This window comes from Phyllopteryx taeniolatus, chromosome 9 (genome assembly GCF_024500385.1).
Source record: "Phyllopteryx taeniolatus isolate TA_2022b chromosome 9, UOR_Ptae_1.2, whole genome shotgun sequence".
NCBI lineage: Eukaryota > Metazoa > Chordata > Actinopteri > Syngnathiformes > Syngnathidae > Phyllopteryx > Phyllopteryx taeniolatus.
Window position 1 is genome coordinate 31,602,054 of NC_084510.1, and position 19,595 is coordinate 31,621,648.

Consider the following 19,595-nt stretch of genomic DNA (forward strand, 5'->3'; position numbering starts at 1 on the left):
CAAAACAAAACAAAACAAATCCAGTCTTAAATCAGGGGTTTTCTAACCTTTTACACAAAGTACCACCTCAAAAAATCAGAATCAGAATCATCTTTATTTGCCAAGTATGTCCAAAAACAAACAAGGAATTTGTCTCCGGTAGTTGGAGCCGCTCGAGTACGACAACAGACAGTCAATTGACAGAACACTTTGGAGACAGAAAGACATTGACAAAAAAAAACAGTCACTGAGCAGTAAAGGGTTGCGGGTTAGCTGGTAATGCCGTTTTTTGGGGGACAGTTGTGCAAAAAGATGCAGAGTCCTCTAGCACTCGGTAATAGCGATAATAAGCGGCCACAGCAGCACGGTGAAGCACGTTCCTGCCGGATAGTTTTTTCCCCTGCTCTTCCGCGACGTCACGGTCAGCAATTGTGAGGCTGACGGCCCTAACGTCGTCGTGCCGGACGGAGCCTCCGGCGGGCCGGCACCGGATCCGGTCCGTTTCGTCGCTGCCTCGCTACTGAACTGGAGCCCAAATAAAACCAAACACGACACTTCGGGGAAGATGTATTTTTCCACTTGTAGGCTTAGTTTGATGGCTAACCGCACGCTACAGTGGTAGAACTGGACCAAGTTCTTATGAACAAGGAAGTGGCGATTCCGCCAAATGGCCACTGCGTGGGATAAGCGTGCTCGGTGTTTAGGTCGTGCGGTAGGCCGAATCACGCGCAGAAAGTCAACAGGGCGGCCCGCTTTCAGCACGGGGCCCAAAAATGTGGCCACCACAGATGGCCAAAAGGGCAAACACGTTCATTTCCTCTTTTCAGTCACACTTTTTGTCTTTTGACACCCACGCAAGTGTGTCACACTCACATTTAGATTCTTTTAAAGTTTTGTTCCAAGCAAAATGTCAAAAAGATTCACGTGGTCATTGTCCCTTCAACTGACTTTGAAAGATTTGTTGAAGAGACCCGATCCCGAAGGCGCAACTCTTCCTGCGACAGGTTGCAGCAAATCTAAAACTCCTTTTTCACTTTTCAAGGTGGACTTCAGCAAAAAGAAAAAGAAAAAACCCCAAGGAAGAACTTGTCCACAGGTGCGAGTGCGTGTGATTGGTTGTGTCTAGCCATCGTGCCCCGCGATTGGGTGATCGGTTGTTTCTCGCAGACAGACCGCGTTGGTCCTCGGCCTGCCAGTTTGAGCCAATCGCCGTCCGAACGATGACAGGTGATGAGATGGGCTTCGAGGCATTGAAAGGAAATCAAGCGTTGGAGTTTGTAGTCAACATTTTGGCGCCAATGTCGGCCTCCTTGAAGACTAATGATGGCTACCAGCCCTGATGTCGGTCTATGGCTAGAGATGAGATGTCTTCCTGTGCAATTTGGCGGTGAACTGTGTGAGGCTCCAGGCGATGTCCCGTTTGCACATTCCCACTAATAAATCACATCTGGAGAACAACGATATTCCCATTGAGTGACATCCACCTTGTTCCTACTGATTTTGACTTGTTACATTTCTGCACATTTATTTTTGACCACGAAAAAGGAAATGGTTAATATTTAAATTCATTTCAAGTCAATTACTATTTCAATTTAAATAACCACATATATATTTTGCCCACGTGCGAGGGCATTACGCCACCTTAACTGTCCCTGAGAAGTGGGAGGGAATAAAAAGTCAAGGCTTTACCTCAACAATTCAGCACTCGGTCTTTGCACGTTTTCAGCGCTTGTGTTCAAACTGCGTTCATGTATTGAGAAAGAGGAAGAAAATGACTTCTTGCGCTTGTTTGGAGGAGGAGGTTCAACCTCCATATTTGAGTCCGCATTGCTCAAGTTTCACACGATCGCTTGGATATTTATCAAGAAACTTTTATTTAGTGGAGAAAATCAAACCAAAAAGTTGCTGTCGGCACGATCGGGTGCCCCCCAAACCTTCAGACTTGGAACTCCGCCCCCAGCCACCTCGTTAAAAACCTCTCTTTGCAAAAAGGCTTCTCGCAATGGAGCCTGTTGACATCTATGATGATATATATTGGTTTTATTGAGATTACTATTTTTATTTTTTGGATTGAAATGTTTATCATCATCATCCTAACGTCACGTCCACACGTTCCACTCCTCTGCGGACACGTCCCCTCCGCTGTCAGCCAATCAGATGTCTTCTTGCTCGGCACGTTCTCTGGAGGAAACCCACCTGCTGACCAGGACCACCTGCGCGCGCACACACACACACACACACACGCACGCGGCCCACTTCAGTCAAGAGCAAATGAGCTTGTGGCATGTACCGACTGTACATTTACGGGTAACTCGGTTCATGAGAAGTTTCAAATGATGTAGCGCAGTCCCTTGTTGATTGCAGAAGTTTCCGGAACGTAAAATCCACAAAATAGTCACCGCATAATTTGGATTGTATTGACAACACATTGTCAATTTTATGCATAATGCCAATATTTCCCTCTATCCTAACCACCTGCGGAGGGATTACAATTGGTTCAAACAAGCGGTGGTGGGCTACATTCAATGAGCTGACGACGTTAACTTCACGTGCGGTCGTCCAACTTAAGCTCGTTGCGCTTTGCAGTAGACAAATTGTATTTTATCGTTTTAAGTGTGAACTGCTCCCAAACGTCTTCTACGCACGCTTCCTTCCTGGCTCGCGGGTTTTTTGCTATGTGAATGACATCGAGAAAAATAATCACCACAAAATCCCGCGATATAGAAGAAGAAAGGTAACGTTCACATTGGACGCCTTCTCGAGTTTTAGTTGCAGAAATATTGGCAAGTGAGGGAGTCCGTTTGGTGGTCATCGGCAAATAGGCGAGGCCCGGCCGTATTTTGTAGCGCGACGTCAGCGCGGTGAACACGAGCGCCGACGGCGTTACCTGAACTTTCAGCTTGCTCAGACACGCGGGCGAGTCCAGCTCGGCCTCCGACAGGTCGGCCGGACGGATGACGTAACACAGCAGCAGCTCCTGCGGGCGCAGCAACCGACACTTTTTGCTTTTGGTTCGTTTTCTTGACACGGGACAAAAGCGGCGGTCGTCGTCACCTTGGAGACGTTGGCGGTGATTCTGCTCAAAGTTGCCAGAGAACGCCAGGAAAACGGACGCAGCGTAGAGCCGGCAAAACGCTCGTCCGCCTTTTCCACCACCACGGAATAACTGAAAGACACATTTTCACATGCCGACCAAATGCCAAATTTTGACTTCAGAGGTTCTCAAACTTTTTGGGTCCGGGGAGATTAAGATTAATAAAGTCAGATTCCTTCATTCTGTGGGGGAGGGGGGGGACTATATTCTCCAAAATAACCTGATTTTTCAAATCTTCTTCAATCATTTTCAATAACCTGCCGTTTCAAAAATATGACTGAATATGTAACAAGAGCCATTGAGACTATTGATGCGATCTGTGCGCTCCGGCGCCATCTTTGTTTGCCGTTTGTCGGACGTTGCGTACCTGGCGTGGTAGAAAGGAGGACCTTTCCTGTACAGCACTGCAAAAAAAACAAAGAGCAGTCATCCCGTTTAGCGCAGCACCGGCGGTCCCGCGAGGCGGCCGGCGCTTTTCTCACGCATGTCCACGCCGTACTTGGCGCCGCTTCCTCCTTTGGGGACCCACCCCCGGCTGCGGAAGTGGTGGTACGCCGCGTAAGCGCTGACGAAGTCGGGGCGCAGCGAGACGAACCGCCGCCAAAGCTGCGCGATCGACAGGGGCTCCTGGCCAATCACAGACGAGGACACGCTCACCACATGGGAACGATGACAAGTACTCACATTTTGGACTTACAGTAAGTACGAGCCGAAAAATAACGGATAAAAGTAATCGCCGACTCGGCACGACCAAAAACAAACGAGTTTCCCTCTTTTGTAACTTTCATAGTGCGCATACATTCTTTTCAATTGTTTTTATTTTGATCATCTTTGATCGACTTTTATCACGTTTCCAACTTCATTTGAGTTGGAAATGCCCAGAATGTCCTTTTCAAGCTATTTGAGTTTTGGTCTATTCCGCCTGGCGCAATTTCTCATGAACATTGGATATGTAAATAAGCTTTGCTCTGATTGGATGGCGGTTATTCCCCATTTAAATATGGAAAACGGATCAGATGCTTCGACGTGGTCTTCCTATCATTGTGAAGCGCAATTTGCCAAGATTGCTGGCCCGCTAATCGAGAACGTGACGTGAAAGGGGACGCGGGTGCAAGTTAGGAGAGAGGTGAGGCTCGTCCTCCGCTCCCGTTCACGTCAACATCACCTTCATCCATCCATCCATCCATTTTCTTCCGCTTATCCGCGGTTAGGTCACGGGGGCAGCAGCTCAAGCAGGGAAACCCAGACTTCCCTCTCCCGACTCTTCCGCAGATTCTCACGCAGCTGCGACGCGCCCGCCACTGAATCGGTTGCCAAATACGCCGTTGATCCGCCGACATATGAAGGCTCGTAATTCGTGTTCAGACGGGTTTGTCCCTCACAAAACCGCGCGCTCTTCAATGAAAATCGACTTTGGTTCGCAGACGCGATCACGGAAATGAACTAAGTTCAGTTGACGTTCGCCCAAAATGTCAAGCAGTTGGTGAAATTTTGTTCCTCGAACGGTACGGTAGAAGTGAAGTATTTGTACTTGGTTACTTCCCAGCACTGGGAAAGACAGACAGACAATTACCTGCTCCAGGTGGACGGACAGGCAGCCCAGGCTGTAGACCAGGAAGAAGGCCTGCGGGCACACACGCACACGGACGGCATGACGGCCAGCGGAGCCTTCAGACCAATCGAGCCGAATCGATCGGTCCGCGCGACTGATCAAATCAATGAAAAGGTTTTACGACCGGACCTCCTCCAGGCCCAGTTGTAGATATTCGCTCAGCCGTAAAGGATTCCGTCTGAGCTGCCGCACCTCCACGGCGACCTGAAACCACACGCACGCAAAAACTCCATTTCAACGCTACAATCGTTTGCCGAACGCCAAATTGACCCGAAAAGAAGAAAATCTTTCAGGCGTAACTCGAGACTCACGCGGTCGGCGTCGGAGGCCACTAAGACGAAACCGGGACCCGGAACTAAAGAACCGTCATCCGGGTCGGCGTCAGAATCCGAGGCAGATCCTCGGTCAGGGGCGGCGTCGGGGCTCGGGCCGGAACTGAGCTCACAAACTGGACTCGGACTCAGTTCGGGCTCGGGGTCAAGACTGAAGTTAGCGCAGGGGTGCGCTCGAGCGTCCCCGTCGCCGCCCTCCGCCTCGTCAACGTCCTCGTCCTCGGCTTCGCGCCTCAGCTCGTCCGGGTGGACCGGCTGACGCAGTCGGAGCAGCCTTTGATTGACGGCCTCTTGAGCCAACCCCTGAGCCAGGAGCGCCGACTCCGCCCGCCCGAGCAGCTCCTCGTACCTGCGGGACGAAACGAGGAAAGACCTCCAGTCATCTCACAGCAGACTTTCAGATAAAAGAGCTTATCTTCTATTGTGATGCAAAATTCCGATTGGAAATGGTAGGACTGGTTTTGGAGTGCTCTTGTACCTGAAATAGCGAATGGCAACGATTGCTTTCATCGGAACACCCAAGTCTACTCAAGAATAATCACATTTGGAGAATTGAGTATCCTACCGATCATCCCAACAATTATTTGAGTGATCGCACAAAAACGTATGTTGGCTAATACCAATAGACAACGAGGTGCAGGCCCTATTTTTGTCCACTTTGAGTCGCCATCATCACGTTCTACACTGCAGCATCCGTGGCTTTAGGAGGCGGGGCCTGGCCCGTTGAGTGACGTGGGAGTCCGCAAACGAGAGTGTCGAGTTTGCTGTTGCTGGCTCAGGGTAGCGGCTAGCTTTAAACAAGCTAAACATTTGGGGTTGTTCAAATCGTCATATTGAAAACGATTCCGCTCATGTTGTCTGGTCTAAAGTAGAACCTCTCTGTTGGCAGCCTTGTTGTTCGTGTAAGCGGTGCACGTCAGCTGGCGACGACGGAGAAATATTCGATCGGATTCAATTGAATTTGGTCACGGGACGGGTCAAACTTTCAAAATGTTTCCGAATTCCCACAGCATTTCTGGGTCGTTCCGTTTAACGGTCGTCGGCGTACGAGGGCGACCGAGACCGGGACTACGGGAAGCGACGTCACCCACCTGGCCTGTGTGATGACAGGAAGTAGGAAGCCTTCGTGTTCTGGAAACACAAACGACAGACATGAGTCCGGCGCGGAGCGGCAACGCGACCTCAAAGGTCAACTCACGCTGCCATCGGTCGGCGAGGCCGCGCTCCGGTCGGGCTCTGGACAGGACGCCTTTCCCGAAATATCCCTGAAAGCCCACAAAGGGTTCAAAGGTCCGCTTGACATTAGCGAGCAGACGTCTTCGGATGTTATTGTGCCGACACAATTCACAACATCGAGACGGGCTTCACTTGTTTTCAGAAAAAGTCACGTCACTCAAGATTTGCTTGGATGATTGGACGGGTGGGAAGACACAACAAGAACAACAATCTAATTTTACATCATAATAATAATAATAATAATAATATAGAAGTTCAAACTTAAAAACGTCATACTGTGGTTGCTAAAGAGCCGCTTAGTGTACGTGTTAATGATTCCACCTGCGTGTAAATCTTAAAAATGACATTAGTCATGCTGCAGGTTACAAACATCATTCGCCTCAAAAGTTGTACGAGTTACGCAATAAGCTATACATATGAGGTATACTTCATGTATAATCATACAAAATAATGATAAATGTGAAGCTCTCAAGTGTGTTCTTGTTCAACTCAAATTGTTGCGGTGGGTCACGATGAAAGACAAGATCACATCAAAGTCGCCATGTGGTCACCCGCTTGTGAATCTCGCTGACGTGCTCGGGCTCCGTGACCAGCACGTGTCGGTTGACGAGGTCCGCCCGGAAGCAGCTCGTCGTCGGTCTCCTCTGCGGCGAACTTCGGCTCGCGGGGAGCGGCCCCGCGTACTCTTCGTACACCCGGCAGCGGCGCCGGGGAGGCCGAAAGTCGGCCTCCATGCCGCCGGCTTCCGCGGACGACCACCGGGGAGCGAGCAGACGTCCCGAGTTGTGCTCCCGGGTTAGCCTCTTAGCATTCTGCTGCTAGCATGCCGGCTGCTGATTAGCGCGGACAAACCGGTGTAACCAAAATATGTGTCCGGCTGGAAATGAACACGAACAGGTCGGCGGGAAATTTGAGTTCAGGGGGCGTCGCGTTTCGAGCCCATTTTGGGCACCCCTCAATTGAATAAATGGTTGATTTTTTTTAAATGTTTTTTTTTTTTTTTTTTTTTTACCGTGTGCCCTTTTTAAACAAGCTCGAAAGGTGTATTAGCATAGTACTTATCGTATTTCCAACAGCTTCAAAAAGCCAATCCCTCCCACCTCGGCCCGACCGGCTTGGTGCGCGTCACCTGCACACAGCAAAATGTCCTGGCTTTCGTCTTGATCTCACTTTCTGTCTTCAACCAGTACGCGTGACAAGCCACTCCAATCCTCTTTTGCTGGGACTCAAAACTTTAGTCAGGTTACAGGAAAAAAAAAACATGTTTTTCATGCTTTTCTTGCGTTAAAATGTACAAAACAGTTCAATGGAGCTTGCCTGGCTGGGAGCTAAAATTCTCATCCGACAATGACTTCATGTACTTGTTGATAAGTCTCGTCGACGTTTGAAGTCACCTGCCAAGGGACAACGAATGTAAATTAGCTGTATGCTAACTTTGGCACATTTAGCTATTATGCTGCACGCAAATGGAATAAGTTGCCAACAGAAGTGACGTCAGCCCCAAGTGTGCATGTTATTAAGTCCAGGTTAAAAACTTCTTTTTTCCCACGCTTTCTAGAGCATTTCCACTTTTAAATCATATGTCTTGCACGGTACGCTGTTTTCATTGTATTTTTATTTTTTCTCTTTATTTTTAAATGTATATAAGCTGTTTTTTTGTTTTTTTTCTCCCTTTGTTTTGAAATGTTTTTAATCGTGTGTATGAAATGCGCTATAGAAATCAATTGGCTTTGCTTTGGCCCCTTTACACAAGTATGGTACTGGTGCTCATGAATGTGCATTGCCCCTTCTCAATAAATACAATCAAATAAAGAATCGGCCCCGCCGGTGACCACGAGTCCATTATTAGTCGACATGTGCCCTCGATTGAAAATGAACGGACGAACTCACACGAGCAAAGATTTATTTGCACACGTGGCGGACGGGTAGACTGTCCGCACACACACGACGACACACAAGTACACGCTAGTACACGCAGCAACACGGGTCCAGTATTTGGAGTACACGAAGGAGCGCGTTCAAGAGTCCCGCTCCTCATCGCGAAGGGTGCGAATCCGCGACGACGACGTCGTGCGCGCGGGCCGCCTGTCCGCCACGTAGAATTGTCGCCGTCGAAGGTGTCGGCACAGCGCCGCGAACCGGCACGCTCGGCTCACGGCGGGCAGGATCCGAGTGCGCGCGAAGGCCTCCCTGCTCACGGGACCTCGGCCCGGGCCCTCGGCGGCCAGCACGCCGTTGATGAACTCCACGCAGAACGTCAGGCAGTTGTGAGAGTCCTCGGCAAAGCTGACGTTTAGCTCGATGCCACGTGGGGAAAAAGGCAAAGGCAAGTTTGAAAATCAAACCTTCCCTCAGTACTAAAAGCTTCACTTGGGTCTTGATCCTTCTCTTGGGACTAAAAACCTTTCGGTGGGATAGGCTCCAGCACGCCCGCGACCCGCGTGAGGAGAAGCGGCTCAGAAGATGGATGGTTGGATGTGAGTAACGCTAACCCGAAAATAGAAAGCGTTTTGGCTGGTTATGTATGATGGAGCAACATCAAAGTGGGGCCAAAAAACAGTGCGATGAATCATGTATTTGTTATTCTTATGTTTTAGACCACTTTTTGTTTCACATTTGAGCAATCTAACAGCAAGATCACATTCGACCCAACGGCAGGTGGCCAATTTTGCCCCCTCGTTTTTTTCCCCCCGTTCCCAACAAGTCACTTAATTTTTCACCCGTTCCCACACGTCGTTCCACGGATCTATTCAAGCCACCGTGTTCAGTACCAGCCATTTTTCCTAGTCCACATACCCGAGTCCCTGTGCACTCTGCCCCTCCCGTACCCTTTACTCCCAAACCTCAATGACGCCAGGCCGAGCAAGCGACCGCAGGCCCCGTTCCGGCTCCTCGGCAGCCGTGCCAGGCTCCTGTTCCGCCACCCGTCCCGGCCCCGGCGGCGCTCGTCCAGCGGCCGTCTCCCGGCCCCTGCATCGCCATCGGCCGTCCGCCCGAATGGCCCCGTACGGAGCCTGGTGCTTGGCGTCCTGGACGACCTCCTGAACCGCTCAGCCAAGCACCTCACCTCGGGTGGCCTGGATGGCCACCAGACTGACCTGAGGGGTGGACTCTGAAGCCTCCTCCAGGCCCCCTTGCGCGCAGCCTGGGTTGGTTGTTGTTTGGGGAACATCTGGGATCCGGTCTGTGTCTCGGTTCGGGTTGTGTTTCGTTTTGTTCCATGTTTGTCGTGCGCTCATTTGGCTGTCGCGTCCACCTGTTCTCGTCTACCTTGTGTCGACCAATCGGCTCTCTCCAGCCACTCGCGTCTTGTCCAGGTGTTCCCCGTTGTCTCGTCAATCTGTTTGTATTTACTTCCCTGGTTTCTTTCACTTCGTGTCGGTTCGTCGTCGTTGTCACACGTCTTTGCAGTATGTCGTTGTCTCTGTCTGCGCCATGTCATAGGCGCCAGTTGTCGCTCAGTTATTCCATCAGTTGTGTCTTGTGTCTTGTTTCGGGTTTACTCAAGTGTTTCTTTGTGACTTTGTGTTTAGATTTTGGACTGTTCGTTTAGCATTTGGACTTTGTCATGATCCTTGTTTTCCTGAGTTGTTTGGAATGAAATATCATTTTTGCTATACTCCTGCGCTACTGCGTCGCCTCCCTGCTTCCCTGCGCTTGGGTCCTCCGTGTTTTTGCCTCGCCTTCCTCGCCTTCCTCGACCAAACCCCAAACGTGACAACGCTACGATTAACCGTTTTGATGATGAGAACTTTATCACGGGACAAGAACCTTCTCTTGAGCCTAACCCATTCTCTGCGCACGAGTACCTTCTCTGGGCGAAAGACCCGATAAGAACTGAAGGCTGCCAGATCTTCTCCGGACGCGTGCGTGTACCTGTGCCAGGTGGGGTCCCACAGGGGTCCGCGTGAGAACTGCTCCAGGTACCGGTCCCACTGGGCAAGGAGGTGGAAGCTGTCGGGTCTCACCAGGGGGACGCTCACGCAGCCGCGCCAGCCGCTCTGGTCTCGGACCACGCCCCTCTCCGTGTAGTTGTACACCACGCCTGCACGCGCACACGCCCACCTTCAGCCACTCCGTTGTCAGCTGGACATTGAGTGCGAGCCCACCTGAAGTGTTGGAGATCCCCGTGTGAAGTTCCGATGTCCCGTCAAAGTCTCTGCAGGACATCCACCTCGTTAGCGCCGCCACAGGACAGCAGCAAAATCCAACGGTCTGTGTGTGTGTGTGTGTGTGTGCGCGCGCGCATGCGCCCGTTTTTGTGTTGTTGTGTACCTGTGCGACGTACACGTGTACGTATGTTTGTGTGGACTCGCGTATTTCGTTGTGCTCTGTGTCAAGGGTGTGTACGGGTCAACTTTTGCAGGTTTTTTGGGCTGGGGGGACTGTGTGTGTATCCCAGCAATCTTCGGGCGAGAGGCGGGGTACACCCCGAACTGGTCGCCAGCCAATCGCAGGGCACATACAAACAACCAACCAACCAGTCGCACTCACATTCCCACCGAAGGGCAATTTAGAGTCTTCAGTCAAGCTCGCATGCATGCATGGGATTTGAATCCCGGCTCCCGGACCTGTGAGGCAGATGCGCTAACCAGTCGTCCACTGTTCCCAAGTGTATAGCATTATCATTATTTGATTATGTTCAGGGTTTCCGTCCGACCCCTGCTTACTTTTTGGTGGGAAACGCCGCTTATTTGTGTTGTTTTGACGGGATACCCTACTTAGTCGTTTTTTGTTTTTTCAGAAAAAAAGCGGGGTCGTTCGAGCCCGGGTGGTCCACTGTACCCCTCTCTCTTTCTCTACATATATACCTGTCGGCGTTGCGGTCCGCAGGCGCAACGAGGAGGCAGCACGGCGTCTTGTGTCCGTCGCAGAGCGGGTTGGGAATGCTGACCGGCGGCTCCCGCAGGCGTCGTCCCGCCAGACGCTCGCCGCAAGCCGGACAAAGTTGAGGCAACGAGAAGCAGAAGACGTCCTTCAGGCAGTCGTGCCGCACGCGGATCACGCCGGGCTCCTCCATGGCCGGGCGGGCGGCGGACGAGCTTCTCGCACGGCGCCCGGGTGTCACGTGATAAGCGCGCCCTATCAGGTTGCGCGGAAACGACAGCTGAGCTTCAGGTGCTCAGTTTCATGTTGGTTCGCCGGCTCAAATGTCAATCATCTTTATGAAAGGTCACGGTGTTGTCCTCTCCACGTATATACGACAATATTATTGGCCACAAGATTAGGGACAGCAGCGGTTCATTTTTCTGTGGAACGAAGGATTATTATTGCGTAATCCTAATAATCAACTCCTATTAGCTCTAATCAACATCAAACAGTCCAAGGCAGTAAAATGCTGACTTTGGATTGACATCACGTCAGAGATATACTACTTTGTGTGTGTGTGTGTGTGTTGCGCGACCGGCGACAGCTCGCCCTGCTGGGATTGGATGACGCAGGGGTCCCTAATGTTGTGGCCACGCTGTGACTGCGTACACGGGGGATGATCTCACTTACGATCGTGATTTACCATTTTACACTGAAAAAATAAGGCCTTTGAATTTGAACATGTACATTAGTTGCACACGATCAAATTTGGTCATATGATGTCATTTTCTTTGAGGAGAAGCGGGGTAAATGATGTCAGCTGAGCCCTTTTTAATCACGCACAACCGATGTACATCTTCAAAGGACAGCAGTCATTTTAGGAATCAGTGTGTGTGTGTGTGTGTGTGTGTGATGCCAATTCAGGTGCGTTTCCCATCTCGTGTCAAATGTCAAATTTCCACTCAGGTGTGTTTTGCGTCGCCATGGAAACACCCTCGCGGCTTGCCGAGTTCAGGGAGCCCAGGAGACGCGAGCGTCGCGGCGGAATCAAGCGGTCCAGTATCCGTGGCGACGGACGTGCCGGAAGAGCGCCAAATACTCGGAGGCGGCCCGCACCCTGGGGAGCACCAGGTCGGAGGTGAAACGCTCCCTGCTGATTGGCTGCTTGCCCTGTGACATCAGCATCTGGTTGATGAACCCCAGAGCGAAACCGTAGCAACAGGAGCCAAACTCCCTCTGCTCCTCGAACCTGCACGGACGGACGGACGGACGCGTGAGCAGGTCGAAGGGGCGAGAGCGCGGCGGCCGTTTCCGAGCAGAACCTGTGTGGCGTCCACGCGTCCGTAGCGGCGAAGCGGTCCAGCTGCTCGTCCCAGTGTGGGATGCGGTCGCCGGGGGCGACCAGCGGGATGACGATGCTCTGTTGCCAGCCGTGCTGCTGGCGCTGAACGCCCGACTCCGTATAACTCAACACCACGCCTGTGACGAGAACATTTGGAATCTGACATTAGAAGTAGGGAAGGGCGAGTACCGACACGAGGTACCGGTACCGGCCGATTATTTCAAAGGTTAGCGTACTCGTGAAGTCTGCCGATACCAGCGACTGATACGTACAGCAAAAAATCTGACGTCAAATAAGTCCTCCTTGCCAGTAGTTGGCACTATACAATTAACACATTGGTGAATCATCATGTGCGTGAACAAGCTGAAACTAGTCGAAAATGAGCAAATTAGGGCTATTTTCAGTCTTTTTTTAAAGGGTTTTGTTCTGGCAGTGGGCAAATAAATACATCCATCCATCCATCCATCCATCCGTTGTCTGAGCCGCTTCTCCTCACTTGGGTTGCGGGCGTGCTGGAGCCTATCCCAGCTATCAACCGGCAGGAGGCGGGGTACACCCTGAACCGGTCGCCAGCCAATCGCAGGGCACATTTAAACAAACAACCATTTGCACTCACATTCACACCTACGGGCAATTTAGAGTTGTCAATGAACCTACCACGCATGTCTTTGGGATGTGGGAGGAAACCGGAGCGCCCGGAGAAAAGGCACGCAGGCGCGGGGAGAACATGCAAACTCCACACAGGCGGGGCCGGGGATCGAACCCCGGTCCTCAGAACTGTGAGGCAAACGCGCTAACCAGTCGCCCACCGTGCCTGGGAAAATACATGTGTACAAACAATTTACTGCTTGTGAGCCAAACTTCAACAAGCTAGCGTTCTACAAAACTATCGCGGTTCATTCCTTGCAGACACTTTGAAAAAAGTTGCCAAAAAATATTCTTACCGCTGGAAGGTTAGTCCCTGTTTGGAGTTCCCTCGTTGTGATTGTTCGACGTGCGTGCAACCGTACGCAGCGCAACGTGCAGGCATCCTCGTTATTTTGGTTTCCGACCGTGTCGTCCCTCCGCAAACATGAAGTGCGCCGATACTTTGCCCCCACTAGCTTAGCGTCGCCATAGGTCTATAATCAACATTCTGCGTTTTAAGTCGCGTCGTAGCTCACTTTAGAAGACTTTGAAAGTAACGAGCTCATTTTTCAAATGTAAGGAGTAAAAAGTACAGATATTTGTATTTAAAAAGTAAAAAGTAAAAAGTCCCCAGAAAAATACTCAAGTACAGAGACCTGAAAAATCTACTTAAGTACATTACAATGAAGTACAAGTGCTTTGTTACTTCCCGCCTCTGATGAACCAATTCTTTGTGACGCACATGATGATTGGCCAACATGTCAAACTGCTGCAGGGTGGTGCCGACTATTGGCGAGGAGGACTTACTCCATGTCAGATTGATTTATTTTTTGCCTTCAAGGTCAGATGACAAAGATGTTATGGGGTCAGTTAAAATTTGTATTTTCATTGTTCATATGTTATGTAACACATGCACGTCATAGTTTAGCTAAAATGAGGTTTTTATGACGCATATTGAGTCCTCCCCGAACATACCCGAAGCTCAAGACTCGATCCGCCGCAAGGGCTACCGGAAGCGACGTCGCAATTGACAAACGCAGCACGCTACGCAACATGTTGGAAAATGTGGAGGAGGAGGATTTCGACATACGGGAGCGCCTAACTGAACCCGGCATCGTCAAAGCGCGCACGTTTGAGCCGATCGGGAGGTCGGAACCTGACGGTGACGACGACGAGCGGCCGAGTGGCGGCTGTGCAACAGAAAAAGAGAGCGGTCGCTGGCTCGATGTGACGCCATGTCTTTTTATACACTCGTGCCGCCCCAGGGGTGCCAATATTTGTCAGCATATATTCACATAGGATTCAGTGACACAGCACACGCGTTTCCATAGGATGCAGCATTGCTATACATTGTGTGCCCCTCGCTCGAGTTGCGTTATAACACGCCGCGCACAGTCTTTGCCGCGTGTCTGTTGGCTCGTCATATAGGCAAAAGTGCAGACGACAGAGACGAAGACTTAAAAATCTTTGTCCTCTGACCTTTTAAGTATCGGCGGGCGGAACGGCGGCCGACCGGCTGCCTCACAGTTCTGAGGACCGGGGTTCGATCCCCGGCCCCGCCTGTGTGGAGTTTGCATGTTCTCCCCGTGCCTGCGTGCCTTTTCGCCGGCAACTCCGGTTTCCTCCCACAACCCAAAGACATGCATGCGAGGTTGATTGAAGACTCTAAATTGCCCGTAGGTGCGAATGGTAGTGCCAATGGTTGTTTGTTTGTATGTGCCCTGCGATTGGCCGGCGACCAGTTCAGGGTGTGCCCCGCCTCCTGCCCGATGATGGCTGGGATGGGCTCCGGCACGCCCGCGACCCGCGTGAGGAGAAGCGGCTCAGAAAATGGATGGATGGATAGTTTCCGTCCGATCCCTGCTTACGTTTTGACGGGATGTGCCCTGCGATTGGCTGGCGACCAGTCCAGCGTGTACCCGCCTCTCGCCCAGAGTCAGCTGAGCCCGCGACCTGAGTGAGGATAAGCGGCACGGAAGATGAAGATGATAAGCATCGGTGGCTGGTATCGGCAGCCTTGGCCATCCCTCATTCGGACATATCAACATGAATCATGCTTTAATGAACACTAAACAAGCGTGATTGTTACCTTCAGAATTGGAGATGCCAACATGAAGCTCACAATCTTTTTCTTCACTGCACACACACACACACACACACAAATACACTTGAATGTACGTGTGGTTACTATGACAGCAGTTCTATGCAGTAAAATGTTGTTGTTTTTTGTTGTTGTGGTTTTGACCTGAGGCCGTCGGCGCCGTCCCGCGACGTGACCAGGAAGCAGCAGCTGGTGCGGTGCCCGTCCGCGATGGGCGAGCGGAGGCGCACCGGAGCCTCCGCCAGGGAGAAGCTCGGCGCCCGGCCGCACTCGGGGCACCGCCGGCCCGCCGGAGCCGCGTCGGCCGCCGTCAACGCGGTCCGCCCGCAGTGGGAGAAGCGCAGCAGGTCTCCGAGCTCCATGAACGCGAACTCCGGACACACGGCTGGACCGGAAGTGGAGCAGGTGACCGGCTGGGGCGGGGCCAAAGCGTTGTGACGCAGCGTGTGCTCGAAATCCCACCGGAAACTGTGCGACGTAGAAAAAAACCCCAAAAACAAAACAAACAAACAACAACAACAAAAACTGTGAAAAAGAAACAATTTTATATTTACACTTCGCGTCTTTTAAATTCATTTTAGTAACCAAATAATTAATCACGCACAACCGATGTACATCTTCAAATAATAATAATTAATTATTTATAATTAAATGTATGATAAATTAAACAGTAAAAATGCTAATGCATTTTATTCCATTTATTCAATCATTTTCATATAAAAAAAATTACAAAAAAATGTATAAAATTTAGAAATAGAATAGAATCATTTAAAAGAAAATATTGTATATATTTAATATTTTTGACACATTTAACATTTTGAAAAGATAATTCATTCAATAATTGGTTACGCAATTAAATTGAATTTATAGAGCACTTTAGGAATAAAAAATAAAACAATTAAAATATTAGAAATATATCTTATTTTAATTTAACTATTTTACATATTTGCACATATTCAAATGTTTCTCTTGGGCACAAAAGTTTTCCCACCCCTAAAATATAGGCCAGTGTGTATATATAGTAAATATAGTTTACAACTGGTTTGTTTGACTGCTCTTAAGTAGATAATACTTTTTGACCAGGCGGAAGGTCGGTTGTTGCTGCCCGGACGCGTTTGTACGGAACGCCACTGTCAGTCAAACACGGGCAGCTAGCTAGCTAGCGTAACGGAGCTAGCTTCAGCAAACATTTGGAGGCTCCGCGAGGAAGATGAGCACCAAACAGGTCACCTGCCGGTAAGTCTGTCTGTCTGTTGCCCGACACCGTCTCTGTCTGTCTGCGTGCCGCACTTCTGTCTGTCTGTCTGTCTTTCTGCCTGCTTGCTTGCTTGCTTGCTTGCCTGCCTGCCTGGGTGCCTAGGTGCAAGAGATCGTTTGTGTTAGCCGTACGTGTTAGCCTCATGCTAATGTTTTTAGCGGTAACCTTCTTGACCCATCTGTGGCTTCGTCTTGCTGTCAATCAATCCGCCTCCTAGCTCGCCGCTTTGTAAATATTATCGTGTAAAAATGATAGAATAATAATCCGCACAAATAATTATTCCAATTTCAAATCACCACGTGACGTCACAAAGATGCGCCAGCGTCACGTACTTGCAAACAGCGAATAGACAAAAATTGCGAAGAGTGCTGTTACTTTAGAATAATACGACTCAAGTCCTTGAAATAATTACTCGAGTAAGCCAAAGTACATATTCAGTTCAACAATTTTTCTCAATCCCAGAATAACTGATGAGTAACTTGATTTCTAGTATCTGATATCTAATAACAAAAAAAGAAACGTCAAATATTTCCAATGAAATACAACCTTCTCACCAGAGATGCAGATTATTAAATGTATTCGTGTGTGCAGATCGCTACAGATGAACTTTGTTATGAGAGTTTTGCTCTGAGTAACCAGTCAGAGGATGGAAAAATGGTGATTTCATTGAGGTGAGGGCTGATAAATTGGAAATGTGATTGGTTCAAGAAACAGTGTCATTTTCACTCCTGATCGTGAAGGTCGTGGGCAGAATTAGATTGACGTGGCAACACATGGAAGCTGAAACCTAATTGGATGAAAAAAATCTGTATCCACATTACTGGATGGAAGCGGCGCAGCCAAGATAAACCGAAAGATTATTAGGAATAAATGAATACAGTTTCACCACGTTTGTGTTTTGGTTGTGTCGAAGGACGGTCACACGTGCGTAGAGAACGAGGACTGTAATATTTGGTGTGGTGTTTGTGTCAAAGGTACTTCCTGCACGGCGTGTGCCGGGAGGGCAGCCGCTGCATGTTCTCTCACGACCCGTCCAGCAGCAAGCCTTCCACCATCTGCAAGTTCTACCAGAGAGGAGTCTGCGCCTACGGAGAACGTTGCAGGTCACCTCCTCACAAACGCAAACATCGGCGGGCGAGATTTATTTATTGGATTTGTTTCATCTTTGCTTAGACAAAAAGCAAAACAATCTAAACACAATTCCGGGAACTTGCATCAACTTCTGCAGAATGAATAGAAACACACTGGTGCCTTGGGATAAGAGTCTAATGTGTTCCATGACCACACTAGTATCTCAAAACGTTCAAATGTCAAATCATCATTCCCCATTTAAATGAATGGAATTGTAATCAATTCGTTACAGCCTCCCCCAAAATAGCATAAATTCGTTTTTTTTATGTTTTGCATGAGGAAAAACTTGACTCAACTGACTTGTACTGTATATAAACTAGGGCCCGACCGATTAATCGGCTGGCTGATCTAATCGGCCGAGTATGCCAAATATCGGACTCGGCATCGGCTTGAAAAAATCTGTATCGGTTGTAACATTTGCTCTCATAACCTGCAAACAAGGTTCATTTTGTTTCGTTGTGGTCAATGACCTTTTTTTGTTTTTTATTCCCCCCCCCCCCTAAAGAAGATTAGACGTTGACTACATAGAAATGTATTTCCGTGGACTAAGACGATGAGAAGTGTATTGATGTTTTTGTCACGGAGCAAAAAGGAGAAGTAAATGGCTGGCAGAGACGAGATCGATCACAGCAATTTTTTTTGAAGAGGCCGGAGAAGTTGAGAAGAGAACCAATCAGAGCAACATGACAAGGAAGTACGTAAACCAGTTTGTGACTGGATGCAGAGCTTTCTAGATATAAAATAATGAGCGACGCTATAGCTATGGCCACGAGTGCATTAGCACGTGTGTTTGGAAACACGAGCAACTGGAAGCGACGATTACAGTCCAGTCGTCCTGAAACTCCTCAAACAAACTCCTCAGTCAAGTCACTCAAGGCAGCAGTGTCAAAATGTTTCGTTCTTTTCGGGAAACAAACGTGCCGGCAGTCCAAGGTCGAGATGAGCGGCGTCCACGTTTAACGTGACGATTGACGTGCGCGCAGATACGACCACATCAAACCGGCTTACAGAGGAGGGGGCGGGGCTTCGGATAACAAGGCGGGCCCTGGAGGCGGAGCTTCAGTCAGACCTGATGCCAGGAAGCCAGTGAGAGATGCTCAAGGTCAACTTGCACGCACGCGGACTACACGGGGACGCTTATACACAACGGGATTCAAATAAAATTCATGTGCGTGTGTGACTCAGCGGGCCATCTCGACAGCGCCTTCGGGGGTCCGGCGGTCAGCGCCGGGGTTTCCGAGGCGCCGCCCGCTTCTTCTCACTCGTACGTGGACGCCATCAGGACGGGCCTGGAAGCGTCGGTGCCGGAACAAGGTGAGACCCCGACGCCGCTTCGGGCCGACACGACGACTAACGGACGGCCGCGATCGGCGGTTTTCGCGTAGCCCCTCCCCAGATGGGCGGAGCCTACCAGGACTTTTCCCAGCTGTGTCCGTACGCCGCCGCCGGCCGCTGCTTCTACCGGGACGACTGCCCGTATCTCCACGGCGACCGGTGCGAAGTGTGCCGGCTGCACGCGCTGCACCCGCATGACGCCGAGCAGAGGCGGGCCCACGAAAAGGTGACGGCGCCGGCGGTCGCTGCGACGTCACCGGCGCGTCGCCGGCGCTGACAATGTCATGATGTCGGTGTGCCTGTGCCCAGATTTGCATGCTGGCCTTCGAGAGGGACATGGAGAAAGCCTTTGCGGCGCAGCTCAGCCAAGACAAGGTATCGGTCAGTCAACATACGACGCCGCCGCTGCCGCCGCCGCCGCCGATGACGGCGATGTTATTTTTCTCGAGGTGTGTTCCATCTGCATGGAGGTGGTGGTTCAGAAGGCCATCCCGTCGGAGCGGCGCTTTGGCATTTTGTCGTCGTGCTGCCACGTCTTCTGCTTGGCGTGCATCCGACAGTGGCGATGCACGCGCAACTTCAGCAACAAGATCATCAAGTGAGGCTCGTCACGTGACGTGTGGCGTATGCGTGTCCGTGTGAGTGCGAGATTGTGCACGCATCATGTGACGTGCGTTCCCCTAGGTCGTGTCCCGAGTGTCGCGTGGTCTCCGAGTTCGTCATCCCCTCGGTGTACTGG

General features: G+C 50.4%; 4 protein-coding genes across 5 annotated transcripts in view; 1 reads left to right on the forward strand and 3 right to left on the reverse strand.

Annotated features, from left to right (window-relative positions):
• Positions 1-75: 75 nt before the first annotated feature.
• On the reverse strand, positions 76-7,167 carry tsen2 (TSEN2 tRNA splicing endonuclease subunit). Of its 2 annotated transcripts, none has more exons than XM_061784966.1 (11): positions 6,805-7,167; positions 6,216-6,282; positions 6,109-6,148; positions 4,997-5,366; positions 4,815-4,889; positions 4,647-4,697; positions 3,573-3,700; positions 3,441-3,477; positions 3,034-3,145; positions 2,867-2,956; positions 76-2,192 (listed from the first exon to the last, which is right to left on the reverse strand). In XM_061784966.1, exons 1-11 carry the CDS (start codon positions 6,985-6,987, stop codon positions 2,125-2,127), a joined length of 1,221 nt encoding a protein of 406 aa, XP_061640950.1. In that variant the 5' UTR covers positions 6,988-7,167; the 3' UTR covers positions 76-2,124. The 2 variants fall into 2 exon arrangements, with proteins under 2 accessions (XP_061640950.1, XP_061640948.1); XM_061784964.1 differs by having other exon boundaries at positions 3,556-3,700; positions 6,805-7,162.
• A 487-nt stretch (positions 7,168-7,654) lies between these two features.
• Positions 7,655-11,724, reverse strand: mkrn2os.2 (MKRN2 opposite strand, tandem duplicate 2). Its single transcript, XM_061784967.1, has 4 exons — positions 11,065-11,724; positions 10,363-10,412; positions 10,130-10,298; positions 7,655-8,539 (listed from the first exon to the last, which is right to left on the reverse strand). The coding sequence occupies exons 1-4, from the start codon at positions 11,271-11,273 to the stop codon at positions 8,272-8,274; spliced, it is 696 nt and encodes a 231-aa protein (XP_061640951.1). The 5' UTR covers positions 11,274-11,724; the 3' UTR covers positions 7,655-8,271.
• A 154-nt stretch (positions 11,725-11,878) lies between these two features.
• On the reverse strand, positions 11,879-15,561 carry mkrn2os.1 (MKRN2 opposite strand, tandem duplicate 1). Its single transcript, XM_061784968.1, has 4 exons — positions 15,277-15,561; positions 15,121-15,167; positions 12,385-12,541; positions 11,879-12,311 (listed from the first exon to the last, which is right to left on the reverse strand). Exons 1-4 carry the CDS (start codon positions 15,492-15,494, stop codon positions 12,110-12,112), a joined length of 624 nt encoding a protein of 207 aa, XP_061640952.1. The 5' UTR covers positions 15,495-15,561; the 3' UTR covers positions 11,879-12,109.
• Positions 15,562-16,218: 657 nt separating this feature from the next.
• mkrn2 (makorin, ring finger protein, 2) overlaps positions 16,219-19,595 on the forward strand; it is a 4,214-nt gene continuing 837 nt past the window's right edge. The window contains exons 1-8 of the mRNA XM_061785107.1: positions 16,219-16,368; positions 17,365-17,493; positions 18,505-18,623; positions 18,707-18,835; positions 18,907-19,082; positions 19,166-19,231; positions 19,306-19,454; positions 19,541-19,595. The exon at positions 19,541-19,595 is cut by the window's right edge and continues 56 nt beyond it. Coding sequence (XP_061641091.1) covers positions 16,343-16,368; positions 17,365-17,493; positions 18,505-18,623; positions 18,707-18,835; positions 18,907-19,082; positions 19,166-19,231; positions 19,306-19,454; positions 19,541-19,595 — 849 coding nt within the window. The 5' untranslated portion in view covers positions 16,219-16,342. The remainder of the gene's footprint in view (positions 16,369-17,364; positions 17,494-18,504; positions 18,624-18,706; positions 18,836-18,906; positions 19,083-19,165; positions 19,232-19,305; positions 19,455-19,540) is intronic.